This window comes from Silurus aristotelis (assembly GCF_946808225.1).
Source record: "Silurus aristotelis genome assembly, chromosome: 18".
NCBI lineage: Eukaryota > Metazoa > Chordata > Actinopteri > Siluriformes > Siluridae > Silurus > Silurus aristotelis.
The window spans coordinates 24457530-24476918 of record NC_139591.1 but is presented as its reverse complement, the minus strand read 5'-3'; the positions used below and the strand labels follow the sequence as shown (position 1 = coordinate 24476918).

At 40.3% G+C, this 19389-nt stretch overlaps 2 protein-coding genes across 7 annotated transcripts in view; both read left to right on the top strand.

The window, feature by feature from the left end:
- The first annotated feature begins 758 nt into the window (after positions 1–758).
- The window catches only part of tmem106c (transmembrane protein 106C), a 29485-nt gene continuing 10854 nt past the window's right edge, over positions 759–19389 (top strand). For 3 of the 6 annotated variants that reach the window (XR_014537918.1, XR_014537919.1, XR_014537920.1), the window contains exons 1-8: positions 759–834; positions 7026–7202; positions 7633–7696; positions 11427–11586; positions 12141–12281; positions 12483–12532; positions 13716–13769; positions 15632–15928. Coding sequence is in view for 3 of the 6 variants with exons in the window: in XM_083568936.1 (XP_083425062.1) it covers positions 801–834; positions 7026–7202; positions 7633–7696; positions 11427–11586; positions 12141–12281; positions 12483–12532; positions 13716–13769; positions 15632–15812 (861 nt within the window). In the remaining 3 variants the exon portion in view is untranslated. Of the gene's footprint in view, positions 882–7025; positions 7203–7632; positions 7697–11426; positions 11587–12140; positions 12282–12482; positions 12533–13715; positions 13770–15631; positions 16023–19389 lie in introns of those variants that run through there. The other 3 variants (XM_083568936.1, XM_083568937.1, XM_083568938.1) reach the window with 3 other exon arrangements.
- LOC310741295 (cytochrome c oxidase subunit 5B, mitochondrial-like) overlaps positions 14859–19389 on the top strand; it is a 195660-nt gene continuing 191129 nt past the window's right edge. The window contains exon 1 of the mRNA XM_083568941.1: positions 14859–14863. The gene's annotated coding sequence lies outside the window, so the exon portion shown is untranslated. The remainder of the gene's footprint in view (positions 14864–19389) is intronic.

Genomic DNA, 19389 nt, shown 5'->3' with positions numbered 1-19389 from the left:
GAGAAGAGGTGGAGAAGGTGGAGGAGTTCAGGTACCTGGGGTCAACAGTGCAAATTAATGGAGAGTGTGTTAGAGAAGTGAAGAAAAGAGTGCAGGCAGGGTGGAGTGGGTGGAGAAGAGTGATAGCAGGAGTGATTAGTGATAGAAGAGTATCTGTGAGAGTGAAAGGGAAAGTTTATAGGACTGTGGTGAGACCTGAGATGTTGTATGGTTTAGAGACAGTGGTATTGAGTAAAAGACAGGAGGTGGAGCTGGAGGTAGCAGAGCTGAAGATGTTAAGATGTTCATTGGGAGTGACGACGATGGACAGGATTAGAAATTAGTTTATTAGAGGAACAGCTCATGTAGGACGTTTTGAAGACAAGGTGAGGAAGGTAAAATTGAGATGGTTTGGACATGTGCAGAGGAGGGACATGGGGTTTATTAGTAGGAGAATGCTGAGGCTGGAGACACCAGGAAGGAGGAAAAGAGGAAGACCAAGGAGGAGGTTAATGGATGTGGTGAGAGAAGACATGCAGGTAGTTGGTGTGAAAGAGGCAGATGTAGAGGACCGGAGACGGATGATCTGCTGTGGAGACCCCTAATGGGAAAAGAAGAAGAAGATTATTATTATGGAAAAGCACAAATAATGTTCAAAATGTTTAAATAATATAAAAATACTTTCATAAATAATAAAAATTAAATCGCAAGCAGAAAATCAATAATGTACACTTTTGGTTGTAGTTATAGTTTCGGCCCAGAGGGGGCAGTAGTAAACCGATTCGGGAATAACACTGCAGTATGGCGCAAAAGAAAAGAGAATGAGCGAGCAGAAAGCAAACAGAAGGAGAAGAAGTAAGCATTAATTTACACTTCTGTGTTTTTATCAAGACATTTAACAGGTAAGAACAACATTTATTCACTATTCATTTGCTCACAGAAACTAACAAACTCTCACATGCGCGCGATTGAAAGTCTGGTTTAAATTTACTTTTTACAACAAAGTTCCAAACTCAGCTCTTATAACACGTGTAGGGCACTAGATAGTGTACACTTTATATCCAGGGTATTTGTATAGAGACACTTCACTAATAAACCATTGTGAAAACTTGTAAATTTGGAGTTGTTTTTTTTTATAAATAAAAATTCAATAAAAGTATGAAAAATTTTCAGCACACTTACACACCTGTGATGGTGGTAGATTTTGCTAAAATGATTTAGAGGTGAAGAAGAAGAGGAGGAGAGTGAAGACTGAAAGAAGAGGATGAAAAGTCGGTTGGACCAGATGACATACCGGTAGAAGCATGGAGATGTTTAGGAGAGATGCAGTGGAGTTTTTAACCAGATTGTTTAACAGGATTTTGGAAGGTAAGAAGATGCCTGAGGAATGGAGAAGGAGTGTGCTGGTACTGATCTTTAAGCATAAGGGAGATGTGCAGACCTGCAGTAACTACAGGGGAATTAAGTTGATCAGTCACACCATGAAGTTATGGGAAAGAGTAGTGGAAGCCAGGCTGAGAGAAGAGGTAACCATCTGTGAGCGATCTGTGAGTTTGGACATGTTCAGAGGAGGGACATGGGGTATATCAGTAGGAGAATGCTGAGGATGGAGCCACCAGAAACAAGGAAAAGAGGAAGGCCAAGGAGGAGGTTTATGGATGTGGTGAGGGAAGACATGCAGGTAGTTGGTGTGAAAGAGGCAGATGTAGAGGACAGGGGAGATGGATGATCCACTGTGGCGCCCCCTAATGGGAGAAGCCGACAGAAGAAGACGATAAAGAAGGTTTTGGGTTCATGATAACTATAATAGAAATCAATCAGTGTTTGAGTCATTAATATCATTCTATTAATAGATCAGTGTGCTGAGAGTCACATTCGAGTCTTTACACATAAACTGAGGTGATTAAGTGAAGAATCTTGTGATAAAAATGATAATAGGAACATTATAGTTATAATAAATCACTACTTTGGATACTTGAGTACATATAAAGGCAAAAACCTTTGTAGTTTTACTCAAGAAAAAGTTTAAAGGGACACTTTTACTGGAGTAAAGTGAGTCAAGTTTATTTCTATTGCGCTTTTCACAACAGACATTGTCACAAAGCAGCTTTACACAAATCAACAGTGAAGGTGAATGGTGTGAATTTGTCCCTGATGAGCAGCCGTGGCGACTGTGGCAAGGAAAAACTCTCTAAGATGTTATGAGGAAGAAACCTTGAGAGGAACCAGACTCAAAAGGGGAACCCATCCTCATTTGGGTGACATCAAGAGTTTGATCATAAATTTTTCAACAATACAGCACACTGGAGAGTGAGAACTAACATGAGCACTGGAGTATAAGATTATAAGTAATGTTCTTTCTTCAGTCTTATACAGTCTCTATGGTCAGTAGCTCCTAGTTTTATAAGCTCACCATTTGTGATCATCACAGATCCAGCATCAGCTTCTCCATGCCAGAGCCTTTAAACACTCCAGGAGGTCCAATGTCAAAACCACACATGTAGCGGGATCCAAATGGCACTGGTACGTCTCTAGATGGTTCGGGATGTTTGCGAGTTCGGCATCTACTTCTTTAAAGATCCATAATCTTCATGAGGTGGGACGTGACTGGAGCTGGAGCAACCTCAGGAAGCCTTGGGATGGGGAGAGAAAAAGAAGCACTGGAGAGGAGTTAGCGTAGCTGCTGTTCATGATATTAACAGCACAAGTTGATAATGTGATGTGATCAGATGTTCTGGAGCACAAGGTTATGTTGTGATGTGATGTGAGACGTATGTTATGTGTAGAACTCGCTAAAAACATACGTCTTTAATCTGCACTTAAACTGGGAGAATGTGTCTGAGCCCCGAACACTGTCAGGAAGACTATTCCAGAGTTTAGGAGCTAAATGTGAAAATGCTCTACCGCCTTTAGTGGACTTTGCTATTCTAGGAACTACTAGAAGCCCAGAGTTTTGAGATCTCAGGGAGCGTGACGGATTGTAGCGTGTTAAAAGACTGGAGATACATGGGAGCCAAACCATTTAGTGCTTTATAAGTGAGTAGCAGTAGTTTGTAGTATATTCGAAACTTAACAGGAAGCCAGTTTAGGGATGAGAAGATTGGGGTTATGTGGTCATATTTTTTTGACCTTGTGAGAACACTTGCTGCCGCATTCTGAACTAACTGAAGCTTGTTTATTAATGATGCAGGACATCCACCTAGTAATGCATTACAGTAGTCTATTCTAGAGGTCATAAACGCATGGACGAGCTTCTCTGCATCAGATATAGACAACATATTTCTTAGCTTAGAAATATTTCTAAGGTGAAAGAAGCTGTTTTTGTAACTTGGTTGATGTGATTTTTAAAAGACAAGTTGCTCTAAAATAACTCCCAGGTCTTTTACTGTTGAATTAGTGGTTTCAGAACATCCGTCTAAATGCAGGTTGAGATTCTGGTGCTTCTGTATACTGGTTTTTGGGCTGATGAGCAAAATCTCTGTCTTATCAGAATTTAGAAGTAGAAAGTTATGGGTCATCCAATCTCTTATTTCTTCAACACACTCAGTTATGCGAGCTAATTGAGCTGTATCGCCTGGTTTGGATGAAATATATAGCTGGGTATCATCAGCATAACAATGGAAGCTAATTCCATGCCTTCTAATAATATTTCCTAACGGAAGCATGTATATTGTTAAGAGCAGGGGTCCTAGAACTGAACCTTGCGGCACCCCATAATTTACTAGCATTAGCCTGGATAACTCTCCATTTATGTCTACGAAATGGTAACGATCGGACAGGTAGGATTTAAACCAGCTTAATGCCTGTCCCTGAATGCCGATGTAATTCTGTAAGCGATCGAGGAGAAGATCATGATCTATAGTGTCGAACGCAGCACTAAGATCTAGTAAAACCAACAGTGAGATGAAGCCTTGGTCTGAAGCTAAAAACACATTTACACACATGTACACTTACACACCTGTACTTTGCCGTGAGATGTACTTAAGTGTCCAAAGTACTGATTTTTTTATAACTATAACTTTCCTATTATAATTTTTATCACAAGAATCTTTACTTAATCACCTCAGTTTATGTGTAAAGACTCGAATGTCTATTAATAGAATGATATTAATGACTTAAACACTGATTGATTTCTATTATAATTATCATGAACCCAAAACCTTCTTCAAATCATCTTCTTCTTTCGGCTTCTCCCATTAGGGGGCGCCACAGCGGATCATCCGTCTCCATACCCTCTGTCCTCTACATCTGCCTCTTTCACACCAACTACCTGCATGTCTTCCCTCACCACATCCATAAACCTCCTCCTTGGTCTTCCTTTTTTCCTCCTGCCTGGTGGCTCCATCCTCAGCATTCTCCTACTGATATACCCCATGTCCCTCCTCTGAACATGTCCAAACAATCTCAATCACACCTCCCTCACCTTGTCTCCATGCGCTGTCCCCCTGATAAATTAATTTCTAAACCTGTCCATCATTGTCACTCCCAATGATCATCTCAGCATCTTCAGGTCTGTTACCTCCAGCTCCACCTCCTGTCTTTAACTCAATGCCACTGTCTCTAAACCATACAACATCTCAGGTCTCACCACAGTCCTATAAACTTTCACATGTACTCGGTCCATGACTCCTGTCTGACCTCGTCCTTCAATCTGTCCATCACCACTGCAAACAGAAAAGGGCTCAGAGCTGATCCTTGATGCAGTCCAACCTTCACCTTGAACAGTTCCTACTGCACACTTCACTGCTGTCACACTGTCCTCATACATGTCCTGCACCACCCTCACATACTTCTCTGATACACCAGACTTCCTCATACAATACCACAACTCCTCTCTCCACCCTGTCGTACGCTTTCTCTAAATCCACAAACACCCAATGCAACTCCTTCTGACCTTCTCTATACTTCTCCATCAACATTCTCAAAGCAAATAATGCATCTGTGGTGCTCTTCCTCAGCATAAAACCATACTGTTGCTCACAGATGGTCACCTCTTCTCTCAGCCTGGCTTCCACTACTCTTTCCCATAACTTCATGGTGTGACTGATCAACTTAATTCCCCTGTAGTTACTGCAGGTCTGCACATCCCCCTTATGCTTAAAGATCGGTACCAGCACACTCCTTCTCCATTCCTCAGGCATCTTCTCACCTTCCACAACCTGGTTAAAAACTCCACTGCATCTCTCCTAAACATCTTCATGCTTCTACCGGTATGTCATCTGGTCCTACTGACTTTCCACTCTTCATCCTCCTAATAGCTGCTCTCACATCTTCCTTGACTGTGCAGCAGTTTCTTTCCTCAAGCCAACTGTGTGACTGATCTGTACAAACCGGACTCAACACACATCATACACTTCGCACACCCATGATTCAGTACCACTCACACTAATCATTACTGCAAAATGTTTGCATGCCGTTTTTGCACATCTTCTGGGATTACTGCTATTTGTTTTTTTGCACAATATTCTGTTTACATTTTTCTGCTACTGTTAAGTTTATTTTGTTACGACAGGTTTACTGGCGGAGCTATTTTGTGTTCTGTGTATTGTGTATTGTCTTGCACTGTCTTGTGTTGTCTTTTGCACTGTTTGCACCAGGTTGCACACGTGCACTTTATGTGGCAAGGATTCTTCTTACTAGTCCTTGGCCCTCTGTTTTCTGTTTTTGTGATTGTTGTTTTATGTAGCATCAGGGTTCTGGAGGAACATTGTTTCATTTCACTGTGTAATGCATTAGCTATATATGGTTGAAATGACAATAAAAGCTTCGACTTGACTTGATTTGACTTCCACTATCCACTTTTTATTCCTATCCACTTCCTGCTTCACCATCTCCACACCATCCAACCTCCTCTCTCTCTCATTTTCCTCGTTCATCAGCTGCTGAAAATACACCCTCCAACTTCTCAACACACTCTCCTCACTAGTCAACACATTTCCCTCTCCATCCTTTATTGCTCTAACTTGCAGCACATCCTTCCCAGCTCGGTTCCTCTGCCTGGCCAATCGGTATAAATCCTTTTCTCCTTCCTTAGTGTTCAACCTCTTATACAGCTCCTCATATGGCTTTTCCTTGGCTTTCACCACATCCCTCTTCACCTGCTGCCGCATCTCCTTGTTCTCCTGCCTACTTTTCTCATCACTCTGTCGATCCCAATTCTGTTTCTCCAGCCTCTTTCTCCTTCTGCTCTCCTGCACTTCCTCATTCCAGAACCACATCTCCTTGCCTTGCTTTCTATTTCCAGATGTTACACCAAGTACCTTTCTATCTGTCTCCCTCATCACTCCTGCAGTAGTTCCACAATCATCCAACACCTCTTCACCACCACCGAGCTCCTGTCTGACCTCAGTCCTCACTCTTCTCCTCTTCTTCTTCACCTCCAAAACCATCCAACAGACCACCATCCGATGCTGCTCTTATTCTGTGTTAATTTTGCTGCAGTACAGAATAATAATCTAGGATTCTGCTTGTTATTTTCTATGAGGGAGAAGAAATATGCTGATCAGCAGCACTAAGAGATTTTCTAGAACTCAGGAGATTCTCCTTCCATGCTATTTGAAATACTGTTCATTTGGTTTGACTCCATTTACGTTCTAATTTCTGAGTGGTCTGTTTTAAGGTGCACGTATGATCATTATACCACTGTGCTGATTTTTATCATCTAAAGTTTAACGGAACGTAGACATTCAGTAGTCCATTCGAGCTCTGCGGGGTCAGACGGAGATCTAATTATCAATACTCTGGAAGATTATTGATAAAACTCGCCACAATAGCTGTCCTGAATGACACTTACACAACCGTACAGCCAATCACCTAGCAGTAAAATGAAGAAATTTGTAATCTCATTGGTTTAAACCTGTGGCATGGCTGTTTGTACCAGATGGGTTGGTTTTGTTTGTTAGAAATCTCCTGGGCTTTACACACATGCCAATTTCTATATATATATATATGTTTGTGTCTATGTATGTGTGTCTGTGTGTGTGTTCATGTGTGTGTGTTAAGCATGGGGCTAACGGGCTTCTTGTGGTCTGAACACTATGATTTAGTGGGCGGTGTCAGGAGGATGGGCGGTGCAGATGGTCCAGTCCAGCGAGTGGATGATGACGACTCTCTGGATGGGCGGGACAGACAGGAGGACATCGCCAGGTTCCCATATGTGGAGTTCACAGGCAGAGACAGCATTACCTGTCCCACCTGTCAGGGCTCGGGACGCATCCCCTCGGGTGAGTATCACCGCTACCTCCTGCAGCACAGATTCTGCAGAACTGTAAAAACAAGGTTTACTCAAAAACGACTCGACCAAACCAATCGCATCATTTGGTGCTGAAACAATCAGAACAAATACATAAAATCCAGAACAGTCACATGACCTCCACTGATATATACCCTAAACTTTGAACATTAGTGTGTGGTGTAAGTAATTATCAGAACAACACCAGCATGAACACACACACACACACACACACACTGCGTTTAACATTTCAATCTTGATGTTCACATTAGCAGGTGTGTGTGTGTGTGTGTGTGTGTGTGTGTGTGTGTGTGTGTGTGTGTGTGTGTGTGTGTGTGTGTACTGGGTTTGTTCTTATAATTAATTAAATCAAAGAGAGAGAGAAACTGTTTCTGTCATTTTTTTTATTTTTAATTTTACAGAACAGCTGAATGAGCTGGTGGCCCTGATTCCCTACAGTGACCAGAGACTGCAGCCTCAAAGGACGTGAGACACTCTCACACACATTGTCACACACACACACACACACACACACACACACACACACACACACACACACACACACACTGTCACACACACACACACACACACACTGTCTCACACACAAACACGCACACACTGTCACACACACACACACACACACACACACACACACACACACACACACACACACACACACACACACTGTCTCACACACAAACACGCACACACTGTCACACACACAAATTTTGAGAGATTTTTGATTGTGGTTTCCCACAGATATAACAGTAGTTTTTTTTTTATTTTCTGAACAAGAAATTACAGATGACTGCAGACAAAATGCATTATATACAGACAATACAGTATTATACATACCATAAGAGTTTTCCATTAAATTTGAATTTATGAACACATGATGACTTCTAGGGCATCATGATATAATTTCTCTCTCAGATCACATAAAGGTTTGCTTATTAGTTGTCCTCTGTATTCCAAAAGAAAATCTCTCTTATTAAAAGGGACTGAACTGAATACTCCACGCCCTGAATTAAAAAAAAAGATAAAATATTAATCCAGTCGTGAACTTCACACCAGTGTTACCCTGATGCCCTGTCTGTTAATGAAAGCAGTCTAGGTCAAAAGGAACATAGGATGGCATGTGTAAATGGACCCTTACCTTTATCTGAATTTATATATTTCACATCGAGTCCAGGTTTGTCTTTCCCAGCAGATGTGTAATACGCCATCTCCTGCTTTGGATTTTCTTTTCTCCTTCTGCACTTCATCTCAGCCATTTTAAAATGATGCCTTATTCCTATCAGAAATGATTGTTTATTTTAGTTAAAACCTTAAATTGTAAATATAAGTCAAGTCAAGTCAAGTTTATTTCTATTGCGCTTTTCACAACAGACATTGTCTCAAAGCAGCTTTACTCAAATCAACAGTGAAGGTGAAGGTGTGTGTTTATCCCTGATGAGCAGCCGCTGGCGACTGTGGCAAGGAAAAACTCCCTTAGATGTTATGAGGAAGAAACCTTGAGAGGAACCGGACTCAAAAGGGGGAACCCATCCTCATTTGGGTGACATCAAAAATTTTTATCATAAATCTTTCAACAATACAGAACACTGGAGAGTGAGAACTAACATGAGCACTGGAGTATAAGATTATAAGTGATGTTCTTTCTGCAGTCTTATACAGTCTTTATGGTTAGTAGCTCCTAGTTTTATAAGCTCAGCATTTGTGATCATCACAGATCCAGCATCAGCTTCTCCATGCCAGAGCCTTTAAACACTCCAGGAGGTCCAATGTCAAACTCCACACATGTAGCGGGATCCAAATGGCACTGGTATGTCTCTAGATGGTTTGGGATGTTTGCGAGTTCAGCATCTACTTCTTCAAAGGTCCGTAATCATCACGAGGTGGGACGTGACTGGATCTGGCCAAACCTCAGGATGCCTCGGGATGGGGAGAGAAAGAGAAGCAGTGGAGAGGAATTAGCGTAGCTGCTGTTCATGATATTAACAGCACAAGTTGATAATGTGCATGTGATCAGATGTTCTGGAGCACAAGGTTGTGATGTGATGTGTGTGATGTGTGTTATGTGTAGGCTTTGCTAAAAAGATATGTTTTTAATCTACACTTAAACTGGGAGAGTGTATCTGAACCCCGAACACTGTCAGGAAGACTATTCCAGAGTTTAGGAGCTAAATGTGAAAATGCTCTACCGCCTTTAGTGGACTTTGCTATTCTAGGAACTACTAGAAGCCCAGAGTTTTGAGATCTCAGGGAGCGTGACGGATTGTACCGTGTTAATAGACTGGATAGATACATGGGAGCCAAACCATTTAGTGCTTTATAAGTGAGAAGTAATAGTTTGTAGTCTATTCGAAACTTAACAGGAAGCCAGTGTAGGGACGATAGGATTGGGGTTATGTGATCATATTTTCTTGACCTTGTGAGAACTCTGGCTGCTGCATTCTGAACTAACTGAAGCTTGTTTATTAATGATGCAGGACATCCACCTAGTAATGCATTACAGTAGTCTATTCTAGAGGTCATAAACGCATGGACGAGCTTCTCTGCATCAGATATAGATAACATATTTCTTAGCTTAGAAATATTTCTAAGGTGAAAGAAGGCTGTTTTTGTAACTTGGTTGATATGATATTTGAAAGACAAGTTGCTGTCTAAAATAACTCCCAGATCTTTTACCATTGAACTAGTGGTTACAGAACAACCGTCTAAATGCAAGTTAAGATGCTGGAGCTTCTGTATACTAGTTTTGTACATAAGTGGTGTTTATGTAAAACATTTCCAGTGATGAAACATGGGGCAATGCTTAGGAGATCTGGGATTTAAACTCTCTTTCACACTGATACTCAGAGATATCAGGCTTCTGATGTGTTCATTCTGCTTTACTCCTGAATACAGTATTACTGAGTTATGAGTGAAGAGTATCAGGGGTTATTTACACCCTCACAGTGACACAGCAGTGTTTACACACTGTACCATCATCTCTATCACACACAATCAGACCCTCACCACCGCTCCAAACTCAGACATGTCACTCCCGCGCCGCATGCACATGCGCTAACTGGAAGTGATGTTCTAGCGACATTAAATAGCAAAGAGACTTATTATCGAACTATAACAAATAGTTAATAAAATTGGCTCCAGAATAAATAAAATAACAATTAAAAGCAGTTCTGAGTTGTTTATAAGCAGCCCGGGTGCTGTGTGCCCAGCAGCTCACCCTACAACACTGCACGTGATCTGTGACGGGAGCGAACGCGTTTAAATAGCCGTGATGCTGCGTGCGTGGCCATCAGCTAGCGGCTATCAGCACTGAATATTATTAGCTAGCATCCATGCTAACTTGGACAGTTCCCCTTCATTTTAATTCGGCCAAATGTGCTAAGCTGAAATGTATACAGTGAGCATTCCGTACAAAATATATAAGTTATTAGTTATTAAACTTAGCTGAACATGAAGTCTGCAGTGTAGACGGTGAAGAGAAATGGGGCCAGAACGTTCCCTGCAGGGCTCTAGTGTTGCAGACAACCATGTCAGACTCACAGTCACGAGTCCTCATATACTGTGGTCCATCTGTGAGGTAATCCAATATCCAGGTAGGCAGATGGTGGCCCGCTTCCATGTACTCCATCTTATCCCACAGGAGCGCAGGTTGGATGGTGTTAAAAGCACTAGAGATGTCAAAAACATAACTCACTGTGCTCCCAGCCTTTTCCAGGTGTGAAATAGACCGATTTAGGAGGAAGATGAGGTACCATGCAGTTTGTTTTTCATAGCTGTGGCACCTTCCCCAGCTTCAGGCTCAAATCAAACATGTACAACATGTATAGATAAATGCAGCCACAGTTCAGGAATTATGAGGACACCTGTCCTGTCTCTGTAAGCCCATGTCCCCATAATGTCGGTACGTAAGCAGGTCAGATGTCCACATAAACCACAAAAACCAACACACTCTCACACTCCGCCTGCGTGCGTACACACACACTCAAACTCTCTCTCACACACACATTTACACACAAACATACACACACACACAGTGTGTGTGTGTGCACAGGTGGAGTGTGTGTGTGTGTGTGTGTGTGTGCGCGCAGGCGGAGGGTGTGTGAATAAGAACGTTTGAGTAAAGATACCTGAGCTTGCTGTACAGTGAAGTGTTAAAATCAGTGTTTTGTGTGTGTGTGTGTGTGTGTGTGTGTGTGTACAGGAAGCAGTATGTGGGTCTCTCTGTAATTGTGTGTTTGTTCATCTGCTCCCTCATCACCTTCTTCATGTTCCCTCGGCCTGTGCTGGTGGAAGATGGAGGAATTCGCTCTGTTCTCATCCATTTTGATCACGACACCAGCCGTGTGCTCATTAACATGACTGTAAGTGTATACACAAACACACACACACACACACACACACACACACACGCCATAAACTATATAGGTTACATGACAATCTAAATCTTTAAAGAGAAAGTGCTTTGGAGGAGTTATGTGACGAGTTGTAACGAGACGTGATATAATCTAACGCAGGGGTCACCAACATGGTGCCCGTGGGCCTTTTCTAAAAATAGCTCACCATAGTGGCACTTACCAGTGAGCTGCATCTATCTGTTTCCTACATGGTTAAATCATTGTTGATAATTATTGTGAGAAGTCATTCACATGATCAGTGTCTTCACATAGAGGAATAACATAAATTATTAATAATAACATATAATTAAAGGTAAATTGAGCAAATGTGTTATTTCAGAAGTGTGTATCAAACTGGTAGCCCTTCACATTAATCAGTACCCAAGAAGTAGCTCTCAGTTTCAAAAAGGTTGGTGATCCCTGCTGTAATGTGTAATAATGAATATTTTCTTATACATTTTATTAACAGAAATAGATTATTGCTTCTTCTAGATGATCACATTTAATTATGTGTTATTCAGAGTGCCCTAAATTTTAACAATGGGAACTTCTTTACCGTGTTGGTGGAGAGTGTGAGCAGTCGGGTTCTTTACATGAAGACGGTCATCGGCACTCAGCAGCTTGACAACATCATCAGCATCCAACCACTGAGTCAGAGACAGGTGAGGGGTGGGGGTCAGATACAGGTAAGGGGTGGAGCCATATAAAGGTGAGGGGGTGGAGTCAGAGACAGGTATAGAGAAGAGAAAGCTAAGTCATGTATTTTGTACACTGACACTGTGTGTGTGTGTGTGTGTGTGTGTGTGTGTGTGTGTGTGTGTGTGTGTGTGTGTGTGTGTGTGTGTGTGTGTGTGTGTGTATAGATGAACTTCACTGTGAGTGTGGAGATAAGTGGCTCACTGTCCTACGTTTAGTGAGTTTACATTTACATTATTTTACAATGTGTTATATACTTTTATGTTTAAAATTACATTAACCCTAGACCTTTATTTGTTTGTGAGAGAGAGAAATTGTGCTGTGTGTGTGTGTGTGTGTGTGTGTGTGTGTGTCTGGGTTTGTCTGGCTCAGTGGTGGGCCGTGCATGTGGTGCCTGGGCCTTCAGTGAGGATGTACCCGACTTAATCCACCTCTTAAATCCACCACTATCACTATCAATACAAAAACACAATATAACAACACGGCATTACAGAGAGACGTTTCACATCTGGAGGTGAAAACCATTTTACTAAAGCAACAAACCTTTACACTACAACCACAACTGTGCACCTACAACATTTGAAACAGTTCACATTCAATATTTGTTTATTAACATGACAAAAACATAAAAATCTAAATAAAATACAACCTACTCAGATGCAGACTCATATTGTGCAGCGCCCCCCAGAGGCTGTATTCCAGGGGTACTGCTCGTATTCACTGTTCTGGAAGTGGAGAACAAACCCTTTCCCGGGCTGAGACACGCTAGCGAGCTTCAGGGTTGGTGACCTCCTCCCCATGTCTAGCTTTTCTTCTAAATGTATTTTTAAGTGTGTCTGAGACCAAATAAATTTCTCTTCCTCTGTAGGTGTAAAAAAGTCTAACTCCGATGTATTAACGTGTGCAGAGCTACACACGTGTTTTACCAGTCACACTTGGCTGTAACAGTTTCCCTCTGAACAACCAATCAGAGGACGGAACAGTGCTGACGCTATTCTGGGCCAGTGAGCTGCCATGTGAGGAGAATCTGAAATCTGATTGGATAAAGAAACAGAGCTGTTGGTAATATTCTCTATGGTAAAAGTCCAGCAGTACTGATTCTGAAGGTTCTGAGGAGATTAGATTCACATGGCAGCACATAGAGGCTGAAATCTGATTGGACAAAAAATCTAACATCCACATCCACGTACTGAAGCAGTGCAGCCGAGAGAAACACTACGACATGAAGAGAAGAAACTGATGGAATAAAGAAATATTAGAATTTAGGTTGTAAATGTAGGTCAGTGCTTCTAAAAGTGTTTAGAGAAGGCTCCACTAGAGAAGGCTTTGCTGGCCCTGACCGCCCACCACTGGTCTGGCTGTGTGTTGAAAGTCTGATGCGTGTGTTCTTGTTCTCACAGTGCTTTCTGTACCATGGCCAGCATTAAAGTCCACAACATCGTGGTGTTCACACAGTGAGTTGGATTTCACTACACTCATCTCAGTGTGTGTGAAGCTGTGTGTGGAGGTGGAGCTCAGACGTGAGGTGCTGGACTTTTGATCAGAATCTCATGAGTTCACATTCCAGCATCATTGAGCAGCCATTGCTGGGCCTCTGAGTGAGACCCCTAACGCTCATCTGCTCAGCTGTATAAATAAAATTTAAATAATGTTTATTTGTATTGAGCTTTTAATAATGAACATAGTCTCAGAGCAGCTTTACACAGATAATGTGGAGATAAAAATGAAGATGTTCTTTATAAGTGTAAGTTTGTCCCTGGTAAACAAGCTGGTGGTGACTGTGGTGAAGGGAAAACTCCCTGAGATGCAGAAGGAAGAAACCTTGAGAGGAACCAGACTCAAGAGTCAACCTCATCCTCATCTGGGTTCCACCGAATGTCCATTTATTACAGATAAACGATGTTGAGGTGCAGTGATGGAGATCAGAAGCGAAAAGTAGTCCTGAGTCAGCGTAGGAGACTGTAGACATTAACTACAAATCCAGCCTCAAAGCTCCCGTTCTCCAGCTGCACAGAGTCACCTCCAATCAAAGAGAAAATCATCCAGAGGAAGACCAGGACGAAGTGGGAGAATCCGAGGAGAGGAGCAGAAACAGTAACAGGAACCTCAGGAGCATTTTCAACGAGAGAGAGAGAGAGAGAGAGAGAGAAGAGAGAAGAGGGGTGACAGGAAGAGAAGGATATGGATTATTAAGTCTCCTTATTGTTGTATGAAAGTTAATGTCACTGTGCAGTTTGGACTCTGGTAAGATTCACTCTGGGAGAACCAGAAGGTAACACAGACATGAGGATCGATATCCATGATCCCTCCAGATCTGCTCCTTTACCTCAAAACACCTACTGACTAAAGTCTCCACTAAATAAATGTTTTCAGCCTCGACTTGAACACTGAGACTGTGTCTGAGTCCCGAACACTGATTGGAAGGTTGTTCCATAACTGTGGGGTTTATAAGAGAAACATCTGCCCCCTGCTCCTCTGTGCTATGATGAGGCCGAAATCCTGACTGATACATTTCATAAATGTTCTTCCTCAGTAGATGTGAGCAGAACTGCTGTGCTACAACCTTTTCTAGAATCTTGGAGATAAAGAGGAGGTTTGATATTGGACTGTAGTTGGACAGCTGACAGGGTGAAGGTCAGGTTTCTTAATTAGGGGGTTGATACTGCAGTTTGAAGGATTTAGGTACAAAACCAGTGCTAATAGAGGAGTTTATTATTTTAAAACAGATTAAATTACGTCTGGAATGATCTGTTTGAGGAAACTTGTAGGCGAGGGATCGAGAATGCAGGATGATGATTTTGATGAAGAAATAAATGAAATGAAGTCGTTCTCTTGAATAGGAGTAAAACTTTGTACAGGTAGTCGTAAGTAGAGTAGGCTATATGTACAGTACTGTGAAATGATGTTATAAAAATCTTTAAGTAGTATTTTATCATAATTTTCTTTCATTATTGTTATACTGTATATATCATCATTTTCTTTGTTCATTTTATGCCATTTGTATAATCTCTACACCATTTTGTTTCTTACTGTCGTTCCCCGCGGCTAGCGATTGTGGTCGTAAAGTTATCTATAAAATAGATTAGATTAATTTTAATCCTCTGGATTGTTTTCCTGATGTTTGACACACATACACCTTCCTCACACACAAACACACATACACACACACTAATTTCTCTTACACTCCTCACATACACTCTCTCCACAATTACACACACACACACATACTTTTTACACACTTGTCACTGGTCAAATGTGTGTAGACTTCCCTGAATTTTGTGCGTGTGTGTGTGTGTGTGTGTGTGTTCTCCTACAGGACGTCTGTAAAAACAGCGTATGTGGTGCGCAGCGCGCAGAACACACTGGAGGCGTATCGCTATATTGACTGTGGCGCGAATTCCACTCTTCACCCATCAGCTGCTCTTCATCCTGCACCTGCTCTTCACCCGCCACGCGCACTTCGTCTTCACCACATAAACACACAGCAGCACTGTTAGCATCATGCTATCTTTCGGCTAATGATGAGTGTGGCTGAGACACTGAACACTAGGGTTGAGTTCCTGCTGGATAAAAGCTGCTGCAGTTCCTGTTCTTGTCTCATCACACACTTCAGGTAGAAAAGGTTTAGCACTTCGCTATAGCAATTTGTAATTGTATATTTATAATGAAGGGATGGTGATGTTACAATAAATGAGGTGTAAAAAGGATGCTAATTGTTAGCATGTGGTGTTCCTGCCAAACAGCTGCTAATATCTCAGGTCACTTTTATTTCATTAGCAGGTTTTTCTCTCCTGGGAAATGTTGCAGCGTTTTCACTGCAAAAAACTCCAAAAATCTTATTTGTATTCGAAATTAATTTTATAATTCAATTTAACAATAATTCAGATTGGACTGGGTTTAGATCTCACACACACACACACACACACACACACACAGCCTCAGTTCTGTGAAATTCTAATTTTAAATATTTCATTATGGGAGTTAATGATCACTGGTGATGATGGCGGCGGTGGTGATGATGAGGTCGTAGCTTTGTGGTTAAGGCATTGGACTTTGGGTCTGAGAATCTGCCAAATGCCATAAATGTAAGTGATGATTATGGTAGTGATGATAATGATGATGGTAGTGATAATGATGATGGTAGTAATAATAATGATGATGATGGTAGTGATGATGATTATGGTAGTGATGATGATGATAATGGTAGTGATGATGATGATGGTAGTAATAATAATGATGATGATGGTAGTGATGATGATTATGGTAGTAATGATAATGATGATGATGGTAGTGATGATAATGATGATGATGGTAGTGATAATGATGATGATGGTAGTGATGATAATGATGGTAGTGATGATGATGATAATGGTAGTGATGATGATGGTAGTAATAATAATGATGATGGTAGTGATGATGATTATGGTAGTGATGATAATGATGATGGTAGTGATGATGATTATGGTAGTGATGATAATGATGATGGTAGTGATGATGATGATGGTAGTGATGATGATGATAATGGTAGTGATGATGATGATGGTAGTAATAATAATTATGATGATGGTAGTGATGATGATTATGGTAGTGATGATAATGATGATGGTAGTGATGATGATGATGGTAGTGATGATGATGATAATGGTAGTGATGATGATGATGGTAGTAATGATGATTATGGTAGTGATGATGATGATAATGGTAGTGATGATGATGATGGTAGTAATAATAATTATGATGATGGTAGTGATGATGATTATGGTAGTGATGATGATGATAATGGTAGTGATGATGATGATGGTAGTAATAATAATGATGATGATGGTAGTGATGATGATTATGGTAGTGATGATGATGATAATGGTAGTGATGATGATGATGGTAGTAATAATAATGATGATGATGATGGTAGTGATGATGATGATAATGGTAGTGATGATAATGATGGTAGTAATAATAATGATGATGATGATGGTAGTGATGATGATGATAATGGTAGTGATGATGATGATGGTAGTAATAATAATGATGATGATGATGGTAGTGATGATGATGATGATGGTAGTGATGATGATGATGGTAGTAATAATAATGATGATGATGATGGTAGTGATGATGATTATGGTAGCGATGATAATGATGATGATGGTAGTAATAATAATGATGATGATGATAATGATGATGATGGTAGTGATAATGAGGATGATGGTAGTGATGATGATTATGGTAGTGATGATAATGATGATGATGGTAGTGATGATGATGATGGTAGTAATGATGATGATAATGGTAGTGATGATGATGGTAGTAATAATAATGATGATGATGGTAGTGATGATGATTATGGTAGTGATGATGATGATGATGGTAGTGATGATAATGATGATGATGGTAGTGATGATAATGATGGTAGTGATGATGATGATAATGGTAGTGATGATGATGGTAGTAATAATAATGATGATGGTAGTGATGATGATTATGGTAGTGATGATAATGATGATGGTAGTGATGATGATTATGGTAGTGATGATAATGATGATGGTAGTGATGATGATTATGGTAGTGATGATAATGATGATGATGGTAGTGATGATGATTATGATGGTAGTGATGATAATGATGATGATGGTAGTGATGATGATGATAATGGTAGTGATGATAATGATGATGGTAGTGATGATAATGATGATGATGGTAGTGATGATGATTATGGTAGTGATGATAATGATGATGGTAGTGATGATGATGATGATGATGGTAGTAATAATAATGATGATGATGATAATGATGATGATGGTAGTGATAATGAGGATGATGGTAGTGATGATGATTATGGTAGTGATGATAATGATGATGGTAGTGATGATGATTATGGTAGTGATGATGATGATAATGGTAGTGATGATGATGGTAGTAATAATAATGATGATGATGGTAGTGATGATAATGATGATGGTAGTAATAATAATGATGATGATGGTAGTGATGATGATTATGGTAGTGATGATAATGATGATGATGGTAGTGATGATGATTATGGTAGTGATGATAATGATGATGGTAGTGATGATGATTATGGTAGTGATGATGATGATAATGGTAGTGATGATGATGATGGTAGTAATGATGATTATGGTAGTGATGATGATGATAATGGTAGTGATGATGATGATGGTAGTAATAATAATGATGATGATGGTAGTGATGATGATTATGGTAGTGATGATGATGATAATGGTAGTGATGATGATGATAATGGTAGTGATGATGATGATGGTAGTAATGATGATTATGGTAGTGATGATGATGATAATGGTAGTGATGATGATGATGGTAGTAATAATAATTATGATGATGGTAGTAATGATGATTATGGTAGTGATGATGATGATAATGGTAGTGATGATGATGATGGTAGTAATAATAATGATGATGATGGTAGTGATGATGATTATGGTAGTGATGATGATGATAATGGTAGTGATGATGATGATGGTAGTAATAATAATGATGATGATGATGGTAGTGATGATGATAATGGTAGTGATGATAATGATGATGGTAGTGATGATGATTATGGTAGTGATGATAATGATGATGGTAGTGATGATGATGATGATGATGGTAGTAATAATAATGATGATGATGATAATGATGATGATGGTAGTGATAATGAGGATGATGGTAGTGATGATGATTATGGTAGTGATGATAATGATGATGGTAGTGATGATGATTATGGTAGTGATGATGATGATAATGGTAGTGATGATGATGGTAGTAATAATAATGATGATGATGGTAGTGATGATGATTATGGTAGTGATGATAATGATGATGATGGTAGTGATGATGATTATGGTAGTGATGATAATGATGATGGTAGTGATGATGATTATGGTAGTGATGATGATGATAATGGTAGTGATGATGATGGTAGTAATAATAATGATGATGATGGTAGTGATGATGATTATGGTAGTGATGATAATGATGATGATGGTAGTGATGATGATTATGGTAGTGATGATGATGATAATGGTAGTGATGATGATGATGGTAGTAATAATA